The 16,852-nt window shown below is 41.8% G+C and overlaps 1 protein-coding gene across 8 annotated transcripts in view; it reads left to right on the forward strand.

The window, feature by feature from the left end:
- Window positions 1–16,852, forward strand: part of FRMD4A (FERM domain containing 4A) — a 346,975-nt gene that overhangs the window by 261,426 nt on the left and 68,697 nt on the right. For all 8 annotated transcript variants that reach the window (XM_087933907.1, XM_087933909.1, XM_087933906.1 and 5 more), the window contains exons 6-8: window positions 1,692–1,748; window positions 2,979–3,001; window positions 16,148–16,231. In XM_087933907.1, the coding sequence (XP_087790033.1) occupies window positions 1,692–1,748; window positions 2,979–3,001; window positions 16,148–16,231 (164 nt within the window). The remainder of the gene's footprint in view (window positions 1–1,691; window positions 1,749–2,978; window positions 3,002–16,147; window positions 16,232–16,852) is intronic.

The following is a 16,852-nucleotide window of genomic DNA, read 5'->3' on the forward strand; positions in this document are numbered from 1 at the left end:
GTTACATGTCCCTCTTTGCCCTTCCCTGTCCTCTCCCTAGCACTCATGTGTCCTCCCCCCTCCATCAATCTGGAGGCGGACCAAACTTCTCTTCAAACAGGGAACGATTTTGGGTGGGAGACAATATCCTAAAAATGGAATAGGAATAGGAGTCGAGTCGAGTAGAATACGGATAGGGATAGGGACGGGACGGGATGGGACAGGACAGAACGGAACAGAACAGAATAGGAACAGAACAGAATAGGAACAAACAGAACAGAATAGGAAATAAGAACCAAGAGAATAGAATAAGAAATAAGAGAATAGAATGAGAAATAAAGCAGAGTAGAGTTGAATAGAATATAAGTAAGAGAATAGAATAAGAAATAGAGTAGAGTAAAATAGACTGGAATAGACTGGAATAGAATAGAATAGAATAGAATAGAATAGAATAGAATAGAATAGAATAGAATAGAATAGAATAGAATAGAAAACAAGAAATAAGAGATTAGAATAAGAAATAGAATAGAAGAAATGAGAGAAGAGAAGAGAACAAGGAATAGAGGAGAGGAGAATGGAATGGAATGGAATAGAATAGAATAGAATAGAATAGAAAACAAGAAATAAGAGATTAGAATAAGAAATAGAAGAGAAGAAATGAGAGAAGAGAAGAGAACAAGGAATAGAGGAGAGGAAAATGGAATGGAATGGAATGGAATGGAATGGAATAGAATAGAATAGAATAGAATAGAATAGAATAGAATAGAATAGAATAGTTGGAAGGGACCTTGGAGGTCTTCTAGTCCAGCCCCCTGCTCAAGTAGGAAACCCTATACTATACCATCTCGGATAAGTGGCTGTCCAGTCTCTTCTTAAAAGCCTTCAGTGATGGAGCAGCCACAAACTTCTGAACTGAGGCTGTTCCAACCGTTCATCGTCCTCCCTGTTGGGAAATTTCTCCCGAGTTCCAGGTTGCTTCTCTCCTTGATTGGTTTCCATCTGCCGCTTCTTGTCCTGCCTTCTGGGGCTTTGGAGAATAGCTTGACTCCCTCTTCTTCTTTGGGGCAGCCCCTCAAATACTGGAACACTGCTATCCTGTCAACCGTAGTCCTTCTTTTTGCTAGATTACACATATCCAATTTCTGCAATTGATACTGTGGTATTAGTATCGTAGTTTTACTTAGCATGATGCAGTCAGGACTAACTAATCAATGTGAACAAAATTTGGCCACATAGTCATTTTTTTTCTTCCCCTACCATTCCGTTTTCTTTCTTCAATAACTCTGTGAAAAGCAGAAATCCAGCAGAAATCCTTGATGTTCTGCCGTAGTGCCTGAATATTTTTCTTCTCCTAAATTTCTACATGTCATGTACTGGAGCTATTTTTAGAAATATATGAGAAAGAATGATGGTGAACCGCAGGAAACCTTCAGGATGATAAAACCCAGTCCAGGCAGTTCCAAAAATAGCACAGCAAATATTTTAAGAGTAGCAGGAGATCTGCATCTAACATCCTTTCTCCCTACAACTTATATCGTTCAACAAACATGTTGCATGCCAGAAATCCTTGGTGGGAACCCAAACTAGATAAATTAATAAAATACCTCTGCTAGTTTCATGTTGCTCTAAAGTACTTTGGAAGACTTTATTGTAAGATATTAAATAAAGAGACACATTTATTTTCTGGATTTCCATTTCTCTTTTCCCAAAAGGAGCTGATTGAAGTTGACAGTGAAGTAGTGTTTGAGTTGGCTGCATACATCCTACAGGTAAGTTGTGTAGATTTTGCTGCAGTTGTTATTTTGTTGAAACAAGAAAACATGAACGTTAACACTGCATGGGATTCAATTCTCTGGCAATCTTAATTTTGGCATTATTCCCATGTCCATTTAGCCTCTCTTTTTAAACAGGAAAGATAAATATCAGCTGAGGATATCCCAGCATTTTGTATCTCTTCTATAGCCGATAGATCAGTGGACAAAATAGCATAATCAATTCTATTTCATTTTAGACTGTGGTTGAGATCTCCATTATAAAATCAAATCCAGGGAGATATTTCTTCCTTCCACTGACTCTCATAAATATATATTTTGTTCTAGCGAGTTAATAATCAACTCCATGATATAATTAGAGGAAGGAAGATGGTTAGCCCCGAGGGGATAGTAAAATAACTGGTTTTTCCCCTGTCATTATACTGCTGGTTAATTGATTGCCAATTAACTTGAATTAACAAACACAATTGTAAATTCTACCCCAGACATTCACCAACATATCCTCTGAGCGTAGCAATCAATTAATTCAAAATACAGCAACAGTATTTAAGTCCTCTCCAAAGCATAACTGGTGAAGCAGTGAGGACAAGGAAGGAAAGGGGAGAGAATGTATATGTTCCTCTGTATTCAAATTTCATGTTTTCTTTCCTGACCATTCCTCACTAGGCCGTGTCGGTACCAAAGTTATTGCAAGAGTGAGAAATTCCGTATTTATTTTAATTATTCAACTGATCATAACTTGGATGTGATCCTTGGTTCAACCCTGAGCTACAGATATTCTCTTCGATGGATTATAACTTCATTTAGTTAATAGATAGATAGATAGATAGATAGATAGATAGATAGATAGATAGATGAGAGATGAGAGAAGGATAGATGAGAGAATGAGAGAGAGAGAGAGAGAGAGATTAGATGAGAGATGAGAGAATGATAGATGAGAGAATGATAGATGATAGATAGATAGATAGATAGATAGATAGATAGATAGATAGATAGATAGATAGATAGATAGATAGATAGATAGATAGATAGATAGATAGATAGATAGATAGATAGATAGATTAGATAAATAGATAGATAAATATCTTGGCCTTGGAATCATTTTCCAGTAGAGTTATAAAACATTTTATGATATGTGAAGATGGAATTGTGCATTTTCTTCATAATTCAATAGGTTAATTGCTGCATCCTCTCTCTTTTTTTTTTTGTTCCTTTATGATTTTACAGGAAGCAAAAGGAGATTTTTCAAGGTAAGCTTTGCATTGCTTTTTTTTCACGTATTATACATACTTGGATGCAAAACGGGACTGCTGTTCAGTTAGAAATACCAGAAATGGGATGGATTGGATTCAGCTCATCTCTAGCAGCTTAATCTGCCCATCCTTATGTTCTGGGTTGAGAAGGGGTGATTGGATCCCTGCCTCTCAAAGTCACCCAATTGGCTTTTATACCTTAGGTGGGACTAGAACTCACAGCCTTTCAGTTTCTAGCCTGAGCCTTCACCACTAAACTAAACGGTGGAAAATATGTGGCTCGTGTTACGTTCGTGTTCTCTGTGAATGATAATATTTGGGTTTGCTGTAACACCATTTTGTTGGCCTGCAAAACTAGGTTTCTTGTATCTCGGCTTCACTTATTGATTTATTCACTAGGTGTTTATCCCACCTTTAGTAATTTATAAGTAACTCAAGGCAATGCGCACATACAAGAATAGATATGGCCTCCTCAGGAAAGAGGAGAGAAGTCCAAAGTGACAGAATCCTTCAGCTGGAAGAGACCTGGGAGGTCTTCTTAGTTAAACCCACTGCCCAAGGCAGGAGTCTAAACCTTGTCCCAAATGTGCTTTTTTGGAGAAGCAACTGGACTTTGTTTTTACCTTGAAGAGGTTTCACTTTTCATCCAAGAGGCTTCCTTGCTTCTACAGTTCAGATCAGATCAGATCAGAACCAAAGAAGTTTCTGGGATGAGAAGTGAAACCTCTTCAAGGAAAAACCAAGGAAGTCCAGTTGCCCCTTGAAAAAGCATTTTGGGGACAGCCATGACCTGGATGATAGACAAGCTTCGTGGACAGGAGACTAGAAGTTGTTTTATGGCTGAACCATCATGGGAGAACAGCCTACCTCCTCATCCCTGGACAACGGTCACACTGTTGGAATTTAGGAAAGTGGCAAAGATATTTGAGGGTGATTCTGTTAATCTGTTGCTATTCTTTTTTAAATATTCTTCTCTATTGGTATTCTTAGAGTCATACTTAATTCATTTTGCGGTCGATTGTGTGGTAGTTTGAATTGATTGCAGTATGTATGTATGTGTGTGTGTGTGTGTGTGTGTGTATATATATATATATCGTGTGTATGTATGTATGTATGTGTGTGTGTGTATATTATATGTTATATATATAAGCTCCATATCCGTGCTTTGTTACGAAACTATGTGGTTGAGCTTAGTCTTGGGGGAGGAAAATAAGGGGAGAAAAAATTCTGCCTCTGCCTACCAGCATCCATCGGTATTCATCTGGCTAACGTCCTGTCAGTGTCTGAGAGAGTCGGCTGTTTGGACACTGAAAGAGTATTTGCTGTGTGACCAAGGAGGAGACAGCAAGGAGCCTGGGAGTGGCTTAGCTCAACTGTTCTGTACTAAAGCTGTGAAAGTAAAACTGAGACTGAACCTCCTCTCCTCTGCTTGTGTTTGGCATTTGGAAGAGATTTCTTTCCAGGTGGGGAGGGGGAGTAGTAGAACTCCTTAGCGTCAGAGCATGTTAATAATAATATAGGAAATACTTGAAATGCTCTGATGGTCATTTTGAAAAATCCTTTCTTAGTGAGCAACTAGAAGCCAAGAGGAACAGACGTGCCAAATTTCAAGTTTGTAGGCTTTACGGTTCTCCATATTTTGTGATGATGCATGAGGGGTATTTTGCTTTAAATATAATATTATAATTAGTATAGTATAGTATAGTATAGTATAGTATAGTATAGTATAGTATAGTATAGTATAGTATAGTATAGTATAGTATAGTATAGTATAGTATAGTATAGTATAGTAATAATATAATATAATATAATATAATATAATATAATATAATATAATATAATAATATAATATAATATAATATAATATAATATAATATAATATAATATAATATAATATAATATAATATAATATAATATAATATATTTATTATATATACATGTGTACATACATACATACATACATATCCACAAGAATTTGGATAGCTCCTTAGTTCATTAATATATATATAAATATATATTAATGAACTCAGGGAGCTATCCAAATTCTTGTGGGTGGGGGCTGGGTATTAAATAATGCCATAAATAAATAAAACGGGATTGCAGTCTCCTCCCGTAAACCAGAAAGGTATTTCCAAACAAATGGCTCCTCTCACCAGGCGTGGCAGTTTAGACTGCTGGTACACTGGTTTCAAAATCACAGCCAAACTGATTATTTTAAAGTTATTTTTGGCATTTGGATGTAAAGATTAATTACAAAAAGAGAACGACCGTCGTGATGAAATTAAACCCCAGGCTCCCTTCACCCCTAGAAAAGCTGGCGCTAATCTTCAGTTCAGTAATAAGGACTTTGGAGTCCTTGATTAATGTCAGGAATGAAAGTTCAGGTCCAAAAATCCAGTCCACCTGTGAAGGTCCAATCCAACGGATTGATTGCTACTCATCTTCTCAACTAATGGTTAGGACCAGTCTTGGAGTTCGATAAGGGTCAACAGAATTCCAGGGAGGTTGGATTTACTCCACTTGTGGCCGCGTAGAGATTCTAGGCTGGTTCCTTTTTTGACTCCGCCTCCAGGCCCTGCCACTTTTCCCGCCCCACCCTTAGTTCAGAAGAATCAAAGTGGCCTTCAAAGCAACTTCAGCTCTTAGACATCTTCTTGCCGTTTGTTTGGTGTACCGAACTGATCGGCCATTGCCTTCTCCAAGGTTGTTTCTTGACGTCCCAAATAAGTATACAGCCTTGGGATCTTCCAGTGGCCGCCCATCCAACTACTAACACGGGCTGCCCCCCGCTTAGCTTTTGAGACCAGCCCAAGTCAACTTGGTGACCAGGCTAACAAGCAAATGCCACGAAAAGAACGGGTTGCGTGGCATCGGTGCCAGAGAAGTTGTTCTGGCACGGAGACCTCACAGATGTAAGAAGATGGTGCATGGACTGAGTTTCTTTTCCTAGGCATTTGTGCAAAGTGGGGGCCCGGAGAGTAGATGGGTCACTTGCCACGGCTTCCAATGTTACACTTGGGAATGAATTTCATCGGGAAACAATAAACGAAATACAGGTAAATCCTGGACTTATGACCACAATTGAGCTCCCCCAAATTTCTGTTGCTCAGTGAGATGTCTGTTAAGTGAGTTTTGCCCCGGTTGTTAAGTGAATCACTGCAGTTAAGTCAGTAACCACGGTTCTTAAGTGAATCACTGATTTTGCTCATCAGAAAGTCACAAAAAGGGAGGAGTGGACTGGTGGCCTAGAGGTGGAAGCCCTCACCTCACAATCAGGAGGCTGTGAGTTCGATCCTAGGCAGAGCAGATACTTCTCTCTCTGAACACGCTGAGAATATATCTGCTGAATGAAACTCTGCTCTGGCAACAGGAAGGGCATCCGGCCAGTAAACACTCCGGTCGCTCCATTCGGTTGCCCCGCAAGGGATTCTGGGGTTGTTAAAAGAAGAAGAAGATGATGATGATGAAGGTTGCAAAAGGGAATCACATGACCCCAGGACGCTGCAACCGTCATAAATATGAGCCTGTTGCCAAGGTCTCCATTCTGATCACGTGACCATGGGGATGCTGCAGCGGTCGTAAGTGTGAAAAATGGTCCTAAGCTGATTTTTTTCCATGCCGCCGTAACTTGGAGCGGTCATTAAATGAACCGTGGAGGACCACCTACGTAAAGAAGGCGTGCTTCGGTGTAGGAAGCGCAGCGTCTCCTGACGGATCCCTTTTCAAGCCTGGCACCGCTTGTGAAATCCTACGTTGTCTCTGACAAGCCTGCTCTTGCGTCGGTTTCCCAACCCAAAACCTCCAGGCTTTGTCACTAATAAGAGGGTTGGATCGAAAAGCCAGAAGAAATAACTCACTAACCGAAACCTGCAACTTTGATTTATGGCAGCCGCAGTGTTATTGCTGAACTGTTTCTGTTTTCGAGAAGGCTGATAATCGTCTTGTGCAAGAGAATCCACTTCTGGCTGCGATGAATCTTACTTGGGGTGGGGGGAAGAGAGAGAGAGAGAGAGGGAAGGAGGGAGGGAGGGAGAGAGAGAGAGAGAGGGAGGAGGGAAGGAAAGAGAGAAAGAGGGGAAAGGAGGGAGAGAGATAGAGGAGGGAGGGAGAGACAGAGGAGGGGTGAGGGAGAGAGAGAGAGAGAGATGGAGGAGGGAAGGAAAGAAAGAGGGAAGGAGGGGAGAGAGAAGAGAGGGAGGGAAGGAAGAAAATAGGGAAGGAGGGAGAAGAGAGAGAGAGGGAGGAGAGAGGAGGGGAGGGGGAGAGAGAGAAAGAGATGGAGGAGGGAAGGAAAGAGAGGGGGGGGGAGAGAGAGAGAGAGAGAGAGGAGGGAGGGAGAGGGAGAGAGAAAGAGATGGAGAGAAAGAGAGAGGGAGGGAGGGAAGAGGAAGGAGGGAGGAAGAGAGAGGGAGGAGGAAGGGAGAGGAGAGAGAGGGAGGGAGGAGGAGGGAGAGACAGAGGAGGGGTGAGGGAGAGAGAGAAAGAGATGGAGGAGGGAAGGAAAGAGAGAGAGGGGAAGGGAGGGAGAGAGAAAGGGATAGGGAGGGAGGGAGAGACAGAGGGAGAGAAAGAAAGGGAGGGAGAGACAGAGGGAGAGAAAGAAAGGGAGGGAGAGACAGAGAGAGGGAAGGAGGGGGAGGAAGAGACAGGGATGGAGAGAGAAAGAGAGAAGGAGGGAGAGGGAAAGAGAGGGAGGGAGAGAAAGGAAAGGAGAGAGGGAGGGAGGGAGAAGGAGAAGGAGAAAGAGAGAAAGAGAACAAGGGAGAGAGAGAGAGAGTCCTGTCTTACAGGTGGTTTTCAACTTATGACTGCAATTGAGTCCAAGATGTATGTTGCCAACTGAGACATCTGTTCTGTGAGTTTTGCTTGTCAGAAGGTCGCAAAAGACAACCTGGGACACTGCAACTGTAAAGGAGTACATGCCAGTTGCCAAGCCTCTGGATTTTGATCAGGTGACCATAGGTCACAACAACCTTCCAACTTAACAGACGTTAAGTGAATTGCTGCAGTTGTTCAGTGAGTGACCTGGTCGTGAAGTGAATCTGGGCTTCCCCACTGACCTTTGCTTGGTCAGAAGAGTCCCAAAAGGGGAATTGTGTGACACACACACATCCCAGGGACGTTGCAACCGTCATAACTCTGAGTCAGCTGCCAAAGGCCTGGTTTTTGATCCGTGACCGTGGGAAGCCTGCCGACGCCAGGCTCTTCTCCCAAGGAGCCTTCGCTTCTCCTTTGGTGGCCGAAAGCCCTTGAACGTCACCTTCCGTCCTTCCGAAGGACAGTCAGGGTTGAACCTCGTTGCCTCTTAAAATTACCCAAACAAAACAAAAAACCAAAAAAGGGGAAGAAAAGAGATTCGTGATGAAATGTGTTTTCATTCCATGAATTCCAAAGATGTCCCTGCTCCTCTGATTAGCACCTCCGACTTCGGGAGGAAGAAGGAAAATAAAAAAGCACTATTGAGTAACTTTGCTCAGTAGCAAATTCTTCACCCCCCAAAAAATGTGTTTTGCAGTGAGGAAATAGTCTTTTCAGGCGGAATAGTTTCAGGTCTTGTCGCAATGCACATTTTTCGGTAATTTTGGCTCGCTTTGCTTTAAAGAGGAAAATCATATTTTCTGTCCTAAAGGAGGATAGAAATGCTCTCTGGTAATTTTTCATTTTGTTTACAAAGTGAGGACATTTAATCCGAGTACTTTTTTTTAATTATTATTCTACATCATTCCGATTTCTTGCGCATTTACCATTTAAAGGGGAATAGGGGAGTGAGAGAGTTAAAACAAAGGAAAATCTGTCTTCCTAGTTAAAAACTGATTAGAAATACTCATTTATAAACAATTTCTAGGCCCGTCCAGTTAAATAGTGATTAGAAATATTATTCACCAATAAACAATTTCAGAGCCTTAAATATTATGAGATAATTGGATGTATACTTGGTGTATATTCGTAGATGTTGCACTCTCAAATTGCAAATGGAGACGTGGGTACTCTATTTTTCTTATCTTCATTTTTAAGTGCTCTGGTTTTATTGTATTGCAAACAGTTGCTAGGGTGCATCCACAGTTCTGTTGTACTTGTCCAATGCCAATAAAGTTCTTCTAATTCTAATTCTAATAATTCCATATTAGAGCTTTGCAAGAAACAAGAAATAAGTATTTCGGAAAATGAAGTATTTATCGATGACCTCTTAAAGCAGCTGCATCTTAAAAGCTCTCCCCAGTTGTCCACACACACATCCATTGATACTACTACTGTACCCCTTGTGAAGCAAAGTGGCTGTGTGTGTGAGGACACATCAAAACAACCGGGCGGATTTTTGAAACCGCTGTAAAAGACACGGCTGCTTTAATGAAGTCTCTACTTTTCAGGTCTATTCAAAGTTTTCTTTCCTGCAGAAACAGCAGATTCAGGAGAAGGAGGTTTAAATAGAAAAAATATATATATCGGTGTCTCTCCATTGTCATAGTTCCAACATGGACCAGGCTTCTGCAATAGATTTCATGTTTATCTAACAGGTGGATCTGTATTTCATAGACCTCACATACCATCCATAATGACCAGCCATCAAACAGGAAAATGGATAAACTGTCAATCTCTACCAAGCAATATAGGAGAGAGAGAGAGAGAGAGATGATAGAGAGATGATGGAGAGATGATAGAGAGAGAAATAAGATATATACATAAGCACACAATCGTGCCTACTATCCCTGTCCTATTGTCCCCATTATTAGTTCCTATTTCTTGTATTTAAATTTATGTTTATTCTGTTTCTGTTGAACTGTAAGCTTTTGACAAATAAATAAAATAAAAATAAAATAAATAGATGAGAGAGAGAGAGAGAGAGAGAGACAGACAGACAGACAGATAATAGATAGATAGATAGATAGATAGATAGATAGATAGATGTAGATAGCTACCATAGGTAGGTAGGTAGGTAGATAGGTAGAAAGATACATAGATAGATAGATGTAGATAGCTACCATAGGTAGGTAGATAGATAGATAGATAGATAGATAGATAGATAGATAGATGTAGATAGCTACCATGGAGGTAGGTAGGTAGGTAGATAGATAGATAGATAGATAGATAGATAGATAGATAGATAGATGTAGATAGCTACCATAGATAGATAGGTAGGTAGGTAGGTAGGTAGGTAGATAGATAGATAGACTGACTGACAGATGACATAGATAGATGATAGATAGATATAAAATTCACATATATCATGATATGTGAATGAGTTGAATACAGTCAAATACATACCAAAGTGACAAAAGAGACTCTCAAAACAACCCCAACATTTAACAATTTGTCTTCTTGGTTGGGGAATAGGATGGAAGGAGAACTTAGCTAAGCAATGGTGACATCCAGACAGGAAGAAAAACAGATGGGATAATTTGCCATTAAGCAATTTCTTTTTACCTAAGCAAAATCTCAAGGGAGTAATTTTCTAAAGTTCCAGTTAAAAAACAAAACAAAACCCAGTGCTTGTTGTTGAATTAAGAGTGCCAACCCATAACCTCCGGAGGCAGCCCCCCGACTCCCAGATGTCCCTGGCCCCATCTCTGTATGGGATGCAGGACCCTCCTCCGAGTCCTCTCCAGACTCCCGTACTGCTCCCCGTTCTTCCTCACTGTCCGATTCCGCTGCCGTCTGCACCGCCTGGTGACGAACCACCACAAGGGGGACCCTACCTGTTCCACCACCATTTCGGTGATCTGGTGCGCACACGCAGCTTTCCACACACCAGCTGAGGCCTGCAGTGCCATTCAGCTGAGACTATAAAGAAGAGGAAAGCACAGGGGCGGGTGAGAGGGCGAACCTTGCACTTTCCTTTCTCCTTTTTTCCCCTCCTCTCAGTTGATCGTTGGAGCCTTTTTCCTTTACTAGCTAAGTTTATCTCAACCAGTCTGAACTGGCAGCATAGCACCACTAACCTCCATTCTTCATTTAGTGCACGATAAGGACGTAACCCATTTACGGACCCAAAGAATAGAGTTTGTCCTTGACTTACGACCAACAATTAGGCCCTAAATTTCGGTTGCCAAGCGAGACAGTAGTTTTGCCTGCCCCCGTTTCATGACCTTGCACCGTCGTTAAATGAATTGTTAGAGATACACCCTAGCAGAATCTTCACAGCAGTCAGGCAGGCAGGCAAAATATGTGAGATAAACGTTTTTTGTAGCTTACACTCAGTAAAACAGATACGCCATGCTAGTTAAATAGTTTATTCCAGTAAGAGTTATAGCATAGTCAAAAAACAGTCCATATATCATACACTAGTTCAGTCCGTCCGGGGATTATTCAGTTGCAAATTCCAGAGTCGAAAAAGAGAGGTCAGTAAACTTACAAATATCAGTCCAGGAATATATCTCCTTGCAGTAGAGATATGAAGAAGTCAAAACTCCTCTCTTCCTTCAGCAACTCAGCAGTAGGGGAAACACACAGCTAACAAACCATCAATCCATCAAACCAGCAATCGTCAGGAATCATCAGGAATCGTCAGGCTCTCTTGCTCCCTCTTATGGTGGTTTCACACCGCACCCAAAATTACATGCTTTGCAGTTTAAAGTGACACACACTTAAACTTACTATCATAGTTTATATATATTACTTTACCCAAACTAAGTTAGGGTTATTCCTAACATGAATCATTGTACTTCTTAAGTTAGTCACGCGATTGGTTAAGCGAATCTGGTTTCCTTATTGACTTTGCTTGTTAGAAGGTCCAGAAGTGGGTCACTTGACCCCAGGGACAGTATGTGTCAGCTTTGGAAGCCATATTAGCACCAGACGCTTCCACGGTGTCACATTCTTGAGCCTGGGAAAATGGGAGGGGGGGATTTCTTGGAGCGTATGTGGTTAGACACAATAACATTCTTTTTCTAATTCAAGGTCATGTTGTTTCGGCACCTGAGTGAGAGGACGTCTCAAGTTGGGACAGATGGTGATTGGGGCATGTGATGCCATGATGGATGCAGGGGCTGAATTTGCAATTTTTTACTTATTGCAAGGAAACCCGGAACTTTCAGATTCGGGATTCCCCAGTTGTGCCAGTTTAGTACTCAAATAAAAAGAACCTTGGAGAGGATGTCTGTCTCGAAGTTATTGGTTGGAGTGGAGGTTTTCTGGAACGCTATCAATGCGTCCGTCATAAATACAAGTCAGCTGCCCAGTGCCTGAATTTTGATCGTGTGACCGTGGGGCTGCTACAACGGTCGTAAGTGTGAAAAATGGTCCTAAGTCATTCTTTTTCATCCCCATGGTAACTTTGAATGGTCACTAAACAAAATGTTATAAGTCAAGGACAACGTATAATGCTTTATACCTGGTTTATGATCCTGGCAGATGAGATGAAATACAAGGACTTTTAGGAAAGTTTTTAGCACTAGGTCCGTGTTTTGGCTATGGGCTGACTCTGTTTTAAGTTAAACATGGGGGCACCCTTAGAGAGAAAAACCCCGGGTCAGATTACGTGCCTTGGAAGGAAGGTTACTTAACGCTAACTTAAGTAAAATTCTTTCTTCCAGACATTATTTTATTATCACTTATTACTTATTTCATTTGTCAGTCGCTTACAAGATAATAGGTATAAGTATAAACATGAGTGAGAATACAGGAAATAGGTACGAATAAATGGGGACAACAGGACAGGGACGGTAGGCACGACTGTGCACTTATGCACGCCCCTTACAGACCTCTTAGGAATGGGGTGAGGTCCATAGTGGATAGTTTGAGATTAAAGGAGTGAGGGGGTTAGAGGATGTAACTACAGAGTCAGATGGTGCATTCCAGGCCTTGACCACCCTGTTAGTAAAGACGTACTTTCTGCAATCGAGTTTGGAGTGGTTAACATTGAGTTTGTGTCTGTTGTGTGCTCTTGTATTGTTGTGGCTGAAGCTGAAGTAGTCATTGCCTGGTAGGACATTGTAGCAGATAATTTTGTGTGCTACGTAAGTCTAACCGTAGGCTATTCACCATTATGCTTAACATCCTCCTCCTCCTCCTCCTCATTATTATTATTATTAACATTCACCATGAAATCAAAAACCCTGCCTCTCTTCTGTGGCATTTCTCTTACCCAAAAGATCTTCCTTTGGCTCAAAATAGGGACAAAGTAACGTCAGAGGATTTTAACTCCCTTTTAATTTCCCCGGGACATTCAATTATGGATTCAGGAGGAGTTGCTGCTTTTTAAAAGAAGGAAACCAGTGTCCCCACGATAGCCTGGCTGCTTGCCAAACTCATATGCATCACAAAGGCCTTGGTGTCTCTCCCAAGTCTTTAACAGCCAGCAGGAATTTTTTTAACACACAGGATAGGTGCTAAGGGAGGAGGTGCTTGTCATCCGTCTTGCATGTCATCTGAATCTACAAAGCTGTCCTTTCTCCTCTTCCGTTGCCTCATCCCCTTCCCAAAGCCTACGTTTTAATTTAGCCAGGCCTTGCGTCTGATGGAAGGATTTGGGGTTCACCAAAGCTTCTGCCTTCAACATTTATTACCTCCAAAAAGGAGCTACCAGATTCCTTTAGATTAATATTGTGCATACTTCCTGATTTCTATCCATCTATCTATCTATCTATCTATCTATCTATCTATCTATCTATCTATATCTATCTACCTCTAACACCTGCCTGTCTGTCTGTCTATCTATCCGTCTATCTTTCTATCTATCTATCTATCTACCCATCTATCTATCATCTATCTTATCTATCTATCTGCCTACCTCTCTCTCTCATATCTATCATGTCTTATCTACTGCCCCATCTATCATCTGTTCTATCATCTATTCTTTCTATCAAACTGTCAATCTATCATCTATTCTATCAATCTATCACTCACTCTATCTATCAATCTATCATCTATCTATCGTCTATCTATCTGCCTACCTCTCTCTCATATCTATCATCTCTTTTCTACTGCCCCATCTATCTATCATCTGTTCTATCTATCATCTATTCTTTCTATCTATCAATCTATCAGTCAATCTATCCTATCAATCTATCAGTCACTCACTCTATCTATCTATCAATCAATCTACCATCTATCGTCTATCGTCTATCTATCTGCCTACCTCTCTCTCTCATATCTACCATCTGTCTTATCTATCTATCTACCTACCTACCAAACTATCTTTCTACCTTCCTCTCTCATATCTATTGTGATATACATATACATTTTACTGACAAGTTGTCCCGTTCTGAGAACAAATTGAGAAATTCGGAACGCGTGTTCCAATGTTACATCTAATTTCTTCCCTGGTGGGGAAAGGGTTCTATACAGTTAAATTAAACTGATTTAGATGTTAATAATGACATTGGGTAAAGTGATACAGAGATCCAATTTGGCACAGTGTGTGGAAACCGGGAGACCGGGAGTTCTAGCCCTGCCTTAGCCACAAAGCCAGTTAGGTGACCTTGGGCCAGTCACTTTCTCTCAGCCCCCATGAAGGAGGCAATGGGAAACCACTTCTGACCAATCTTGCCAAGAAAACCGCAAGGTGTCTCCTGAAATTGGAACAGGCGGGAGAGGGGGGGAAAAAATCATGATACGACCTAAATAAAAATAAAAGTTTGATTTTGTATGGTACGTAAGAGAGACGTGTTTTCTTGCCTTCTGATTGCTGTTTTTAAAAAACTTTTTATTCCAAAATTAATGCACATAAAAGGGAAATGGAGTCGCAAGCGTTCCTCTATTTGGGCGAGTCGGAAGAGGGATTTCCCTCTTCTTCTTTTTTTTAAAAAATGGTGTTTTTCCCAAGTTTCTCGGCCTTGCAGGAAAGCCTCTTCCTGCCCCTTCCCACAGGAAACTCAACCCCTCCACCCACCCTCCAAGCAGGGCAAGGGGGGGGAGGGGTGAACAAAGAACTTAGAAAGGCAGGAAAAGTTACTCCAGCTGGAGGTCTCCGATCGGCAACTACTCTTTGGAGACTTTGGGGAAGTCATAAAAATCTGGAGAGAGAAACTGCTGGCTTCCTTGCAAAACTTTCTCCTTCCTTCCTGCGCGTACGGCTTTCCGCACAGGAGGGCCCACTCTGGTCACATAAGGATGTTTGGAATTCATTTTTTAAAAAAGTCCTTTGCCAAAGTACAAAGAAAAAACGAAAATAAATAGCAACAGCATGTGAGCTTCTACATACCACTTCCCAGGGCTTCCCAGCCCTCTCTAAGCGGTTTACAGAGTCAGCATAATTGTCCTCAACAAGTGAGCCAGTGATAATTCAGCCGGTCAGGATCGAACTGCCAAATTGCTGGCAGTCGGCAGAATTAGCCTGCAATGCTGCATTCTAACCCCTGCGGCACCAGGGCTCAAAGAGGAAAAAAATAGTTCTAACTCTCAGGAAATTTCTTCTTAGTGCTGGGTTGTTTCTGTCCTTGGTTGCTTCTTCTCCTGCCCTCTTCTCTTCCTTTCCCTCTTCTCTTTTCTTTTCTCTTCTCTTCCTTTCCATCTTTTCTTCTCTTCCCTTTTCTCTCTTCTCTTCTCTTCCTTTCCCTCTTCTCTTTTCTCTTCTCTTCTCTTCCCTTCCCTTCCATCTTTTCTTTTCTTCCCTTCCCTTCCACTTCTCTTCCCTTCCACTTCTCTTCCATTCCATACCATTCTTCTTCTTCTCTTCTCTCCTCTTCTCTTCTCTTCTCTTCTCTTCTCTTCCTTCCATCTTCTCTTCCTTTCCCTCTTCTCTTTTCTCTCTCTTCCTTTCCATCTTTTCTTCTCTTCCCTTTTCTCTCTTCTCTTCTTTTCCTTCCCTCTTCTCTCTTCTCTTTTCTCCCTTCCATCTTCTCTTCCTTTCCTCTTCCTTTTCTCTTCTCTTCTCTTCCCTTCCCTTCCATCTTTTCTTTTCTTCTCTTCCCTTCCCTTTCCTTCCCTTTTCTCTCTTCTCTTCCCTTTTCTCCCTTTCCCTCTTCTCTTTTCTCTTCTCTTCTCTTCCATCTTTTCTTTTCTTCTCTTCCCTTCCCCTTTCTCTCTTCTCTTTTCTTTTCTCCCTTCCATCTTCCCTTCCCTTCCCTCTTCTCTTCTTATTCAGCCAAATAAAGCAAAAGAAATGGCAAAAGAACCACTTCAAGGTTCGGCCTTTCAATCTCATCTCTGGATTAACCTGCATAGAAACTGAATTTCTTTCTCTTTTTTATTCTTCTCTTTTTCCAGCAATGAAACTGTAAGGACGGACTTGAAGAAATTGCCGGCGCTTCCAATGCAAGCCCTTAAGGACCATCCATCTCTGGCTTATTGGTAAATATTTGACCTCCTTAGTAAGATCTACCCCGAGTGGCCTGATGGGCTGGTGGTGCAGACACCCACCTTCCACTCAGTGCAGGCCAGTTGCCACACAGCCAATGTTACATAGCAGGACTGTGGGGAAGGAAGAGCCCAAAACCCTTGGAACCAGAGTCAGCCAGTTGCCCCCAACAATCTGGGTCCTCATTTTACCAACCTTGGAAGGACACAAGGCTGAGTCAACCTTGAGCTGGTCAGGATCAAACTCCTCTGGCAGTCAGCAGAGTCAGCCTGCAATGCTGCATCCTAACCACTGCGCTCCCACAGAAGCGAGGAAGGAAGGAAAGAAGGAAAGAAAGAAGGAAGGGAAGGGAAGGGAAGGGAAAGGAAGGAAAGGAGAGGAACAGCAAGCGCACTTAGACTTATATACCACTTCACAGTGCTTTACAGCCCCCTCTAAGCAGTTTATAGAGTCAGCCTCTTGCCCCCAACAATTGGGGTCCTCATTTTACCCACCTTGGAGGGACGGAAGGCTGAGTCAACCTTGAGCCAGTGAGAATCGAACCGCCAAACTTCTGGCAGCTGGCAGTCAGCAGAAGGACCCTGCAGGACTGCACTCTCACCACTGCGCCACCA

This window comes from Pseudonaja textilis, chromosome 5 (assembly GCF_049901715.1).
Source record: "Pseudonaja textilis isolate UNSWEBS1 chromosome 5, rPseTex1.2, whole genome shotgun sequence".
Classification (NCBI taxonomy): Eukaryota; Metazoa; Chordata; class Lepidosauria; order Squamata; family Elapidae; genus Pseudonaja; species Pseudonaja textilis.